Here is a 5676-nt window from a genome sequence, read left to right on the forward strand (position 1 = left end):
GTAACACTATCCAATAGTTGATAAAACTACTCTCAAATTTAATTTTAAAAGAGAAAACCATCTCCAAATTTAACCTTTTTTTTTGTTTTAATTACTACACTTAAAAAACTTCTCTAATAACTGTTGAGTAAAAGAGAAACTCTAAACTCTAAAATAAATGCAAAGAAAATATACTGTGTTAAATTCTTATAGCCTTAAGTGAACTAAGCATTCAACTTAAGAAGTTAAAAATAAAAGCAGTGCAACTCTAAGTAAAGCAGGAGACTAAAATCAACAAAGATTAAACAGAGGAATCAGTGAATTAGAAAATTAACCTCTTTGTGGGGTAGGTATATTTAATTGAACATTTATTAACAGAGCCTAATTAGGTGCCAGTCTCTATTCTAAGTCCTTTATTGGATTATTTACTTTAATTCTAACAATTCTATTAAATAGGCACTATTATTAGCTCCATTCTGGTGGAAGTTTTTGAGTTGTCTGAACATTTAAGCTTATCAAATTTTTAAAAGAACAATTTAATTTTCTTATTTCTAGTGATTCTAGCTTTTCTTTCAGTGTCATTTCGTATTACATTGGCCCAAGCATCTAAAACAAAATATTAAGTTCTAACGGCCATACAAAGGTGGCCTTCCCCAGGATAGGAGAAAAAGGGGAGGCCAGAGGGAAGCTGAAGTTTCAAACTTCTTTTTTTCATAGGTTTTTTTGTGAGGCCTGAGAGGGGCCAGGAAAATCTTGTATTCTTTGTTTTGTTTTAAAAAGACCTCCCAGATTTTATAAGCTCCAGGACTTGTAATACTTGGATTTGCTCTAGTTTAATAGTTACAACTTGTTTTGTTCCTCACTTTAATGGGAAGTATTCTGTGTCTAGTCTTGTAAAAACTTCTGTGAAAAATAGATGCTAAATTTTATCCAAACTCATTTTAGTACATATTGGGAAAAATCAAATGTGTTTTCTCTATTGACCTATTCATGTCAAAGATTATATTCACAGGTTTACTAGTATTAAATTATCTTTGCCATTTCTGTGATAAACATAACTGGTTTTTGAGGGATGATTCTTTATTTTTTTAATTTTTATATTTTTGTTTTATTTAATATTTCATGCTACCTTGTCTAAGAGATTTTTTTTTTTTTTGTAAGACAGGGTCTCCCTCTGTGGCCCAGGCTGGAGTGCAGTGGCATGATCGGCTCACTGCCACCCCTACCCTTCGGGCTCAAGCGATCCTCCCGTCTTAGCCACCCAAGTAGCTGGGATTACAGGCACACACCACCATGCCTGGCTAATTTGTTGCTATTTTTAGTAGAGACAGGGTTTTGTTATGTTGTCCAGGCTGGCCTCGAACTCCTGGGCTTAAGCGATCTACCCGCCTTGGTCTCCCACAGTGCTGGGATTACAGGAGTGAGCCACTGGGCCCGGCCTAAGAGATTCTTTTAACATGCTGTTAAATACGGTAGCTAATATTTATTTATGATTTTCATGTCCACATTCATGATATTAGATTGTGTTCTTTATTTGTGCCTTATCACATTTTGACATAAAGGTTATGCTAACTTCATAAACTGGATGAAAATTTCATATTTTTCTACTCTGAAACAAAATATGCATGTGAATTACTATATGTTCTTGAACACAGGGCACTCCAGTATATAACCTCCCATTTTTCAATGAGAAGACCCAGAAGTCGTTTTTAAATAAATTCTAACATTAAATGTTAGAAAAAGCTTAAAGCTTATAGGTATATGAGTAGAATGGTCAAACATCTACCTATATTTTAATTCATTAATTTAGTTATATATTTTTAAATCACATACTCCATAAAATAATGTCAATTTAGAAACATTAATTTCTTCCAGTTTCCAAGTTATTTCCATGAGATAATTTTATTCAAACATTTCACATGACTCTTTGATACTAATATCTACATTCAATATGACAAATTTTATTTAACTGGTTTTCCATAGTACATCATTACCTCCAAATACATTGCTTAAGATACAACACTTTTTGAATTAATATTGGCACAGCCCTGGAAAATTTATCCAAAGCCATTAGCATAACCCATAACCTCAAGATAATTTTCCATTTGTCCTGAAGTGTATATATGGGATCTCCGTGATATAATTGCTTACTACATTGCTTTATTTTTATTTTTTGCCATGTCTGTTTAACAAAATACATTGCTTTTAAAACTTATTATTATTATTATTATTATTGACAGAGTCTTGCTGTGTCACCCAGGCTGAATCATCCTTCCTCAACCTCTTGAGTAGCTGGGACGAAAGGCACGCACCATCACACCCAGCTAATTTTTGTATTTTTTATAAAGTCAAGGTCTTGCCATGTTGCCCAGTCTGGTCTCAAACTCTTGGGCTCAAGCAATCCGCCTGCCTCAGCCTTCGAAAGTGCTGGGATTACAGGTGTGAACTACTGCACTCCACCCTGCCTTTTAAACTTTTAAATAATGGTACCCTAATTCATGCAATTATGAGATTATATCCCCAGGGATAATTATTAAAACTGTTTCATAATTTTTAGTTTTCCATTTTACTGAGTTCATAATCAGCCTCTGTAAGTATCCAAATCTGGAATTTTTCACATAAATGTATCATATATAAAAAAGTCATATAAGGTAAGTTCTTACATGATCACCAGCTATCATTCATCAGGGCTTAGAATAAATTTCACATTACAGCTGTGGGTCAAGGATCAAGCTCATGAGGGAAAACTTAAAAGCAAGAGTATTAAAAATGGCATATTAAAGACTCTGGAATGGCAGCTGAATATGAGCTACTAATACTATTTTTAAATATGGTATTCTAATTTTTATTTTTTTCTTATTGATCTATTATAAATTTTTTCTTTGAGCCAAGAGTGGGGTTTTTCTCATGTTGTTGGGGTTTTTTTGAACTTTTGTTATTTCTGACAACTGCATTGTTGTCAGTTTATTATTTACTCCTTCCATTCATTAATGATGATTCTTTATCCAACTTGGCAAGGATGTAGTGAATTTTGCTTATAATGTCCAAAATGCTGGTAATCTCTTCAAAACTGTTTTCATCTGTGAATGTACTTGGGATACTTTGTATTGGTTAACTGGAAATTTGTGTGTGCTTTCTAATTGAACACGTGGATACTAATATAGGGATAACTATACATGGATATCCATATATAAATAATATATGGATAATAAATTGGAGTTATTAAATAGGTGCAAAATATACATTCATTTCATGGGAAAGCTTCCTGGCAGCTATAGAAAAAGAAATTTAAGCGTTTTTAGAAATTTTAGAATTGGCTGTGAGAGATTGATATCCAGAAAAAAACATTGTTTCTATCACATTGGTAGCTTAAAATCAGCCATGGTGGGGGTCTTCATATCAGAAAAATTGGCAGATGCTACAAATCAGGCCTTTCCTTGTTTCCCCCACACCACCCCGAGAGCTGGTTGTTAAACATTTACCAGCATGCTACTGATAGTCCAGGTTCTCCCACAGCTCTACAGCGAAGGACCAAGGTCCTGTCATCATTAATATTCCCTGTATTTCATCTAATTGTTTACTTAAGGATTCTTTAGCTCCTCAGTTAGAGTTAAAGATTTGTTTCCCAGACATGCCTTTAAAGACATGAATTTATAGATAGATTCCTGAACACATAACCTCTCCCTGAAAAGAAATATGTCCCTAGTGAAAATGGTATTCCCTAGAGGGTATATGTTCATGAGAAGAAAATTAGCCCAAGTGAGAAAAAGCTGCAGTCAGGAATAGAAGGGCAAACCAGGAAAAAAAAAAAAAAAGAATTAAAAAAAAAAAAAAAAACGGACAGAATTGTATACACTTGCACCACAAAAATGGATACAAGGTACACGGAGACCAGGCAATATGTCTTTGTTTTAGGTTCAAAGTCTGTCAAAATGAGCCTCTAATTTATATCCTAATTAATGAGGACTTATTGGAAACGTTCAGGAATTAGGAAGCCCTGCCTGAGTTGCTTCCCAAACCATTTTGGATCGTTTTTACTTAAAAGTGTTAAAATTAGAAGAGAACTTAGAGATTACGTATTATAACTTTTCATTTCACAGAAGAGAAAATTGAAATCCAGGGAGATTTAACTACTTGTACAAGGCATGAGCATAAAAATATATGCATTTATCACTAATTTTTAATACCGGGCCATTAGGTTCAGAGGCATTTATGTTAAAAACACACTTTTTAATAGTTATTATTTTATCCCTGTTGGGAAATTTTGACACTTTGTAGATGATGATGAAGACACAAAACCCATTTGAACAGTGAGGAAAACATACCTATACTTCAGCCGGGCGTGTTGGCTCACACCTGTAATCCCAGCACTCTGAATGGCCGAGGCGGGTGGATCACCTGAGGTCAGGAGTTTGAGACTAGCCTGCCCAACATGGCAAAACGTGTCTCTACTAAAAATACAAAAAATTAGCCAGGCGTGGTTGCAGGTGCCTGTAATCCCAGCTACCCGGGAGGCTGAGGGAGGAGAATCGCTTGAACTCAGGAGGCAGAGGTTGCAGTGAGCCAAGATTGTGCCACTACACTCCAGCCTGGGTGACAAGGGCAAAATTCTGTGTCAAAAAAAAAAAAAAAAAAAAAAAAAAGGAAAAGAAAAAAACCTATACTTTACTATTGTAAGCAATAAAATGGTTTTCCTTTTTCTCCTTTTAACAGATTTTATGTACTCACAAGTACCACAATTCAAAAAACGACGTCTAGCCTATGAAAAAGTCCCGGGTAGAGTTGATGGGCAGACTCGGCTGAGGTTTTTTTGAAGGAGGAGAAGAGCAATGTTACATACAATATTGTACTGTTTTTGATGCTAATCCACTAGCAAAATTATTTAGATTTGCTTATACACTAAAGAAAATGCGATTATTCATACATGTCTCAGTGTTTCTGTATTAAATATTCATAATATGTATTCTGCCCTATGGTTTGCATCTTTGTAAGTTAAACATTCTAATTTATCAATTAGTAGAATAATTATCATAAGATTCAAAATGTCTTCCAGACACCCCTACACACAAGCCATTTAAATAAGTCTCCAACAGAGCCTGACCCTTTGAGTCAGGAAGTGAAGATCACCGCAGTTAACCCTCCCACATCAAGAAAGTTAAAACCTAGGACAAAATTGAAGTTAGAAAACTTCCAACTTAAAGTATTGTTTTCTGTAAACACAATTTAAGAACAAATGACTAAGATGAAGTATTTGCAACCCAGATAATAGGAAAAAAAGTTCACATTCCTCATATTTAAAGAATTCCTACAAACTGATAGAAAGAAGACAACCTGATAGAAGAATGGGCAAAATATATGAATAGATATTTCCTCAGAAAAAAACAAACATTGTCAATAAACATTTGAAACACAATGAAGTTTCATTACGTATTAGACAAATGCAAATTAAAACAATGTTACTGTTTTTTCACCTATCAGTTGCCAAAATTTTTGAATATTCATACTATCCAATATCTACATATTGAAGAAAAGAACACTTTCCTATATTATTTGTACAGCTTCTTTAGCGCAGTTTGTGTAAACCCACTAAGATGAAAAATGCTCCTATCTTTTTTTTTTTTTTTGAGAGAGAGTCTCGCTCTGTCGCCCAGGCTGGAGTGCAGTGGCGCAATCTCGGCTCACTGCAAGCTCCGCCTC

The 5676-nt window shown here is 34.4% G+C and overlaps 1 protein-coding gene across 2 annotated transcripts in view; it reads left to right on the forward strand.

The window, feature by feature from the left end:
- Positions 1-4942, forward strand: part of SHOC1 (shortage in chiasmata 1) — a 105586-nt gene extending 100644 nt beyond the window's left edge. The window contains 1 exon segment of one of the 2 annotated variants that reach the window (NM_001194305.3): positions 4693-4942. In NM_001194305.3, the coding sequence (NP_001181234.3) occupies positions 4693-4793 (101 nt within the window). In that variant the 3' untranslated portion in view covers positions 4794-4942. 2 annotated transcript variants of the gene reach the window in all.
- The last annotated feature ends 734 nt before the right edge of the window (positions 4943-5676 follow it).

The sequence above is a fragment of the Macaca mulatta genome, chromosome 15 (assembly GCF_049350105.2).
Source record: "Macaca mulatta isolate MMU2019108-1 chromosome 15, T2T-MMU8v2.0, whole genome shotgun sequence".
Classification (NCBI taxonomy): Eukaryota; Metazoa; Chordata; class Mammalia; order Primates; family Cercopithecidae; genus Macaca; species Macaca mulatta.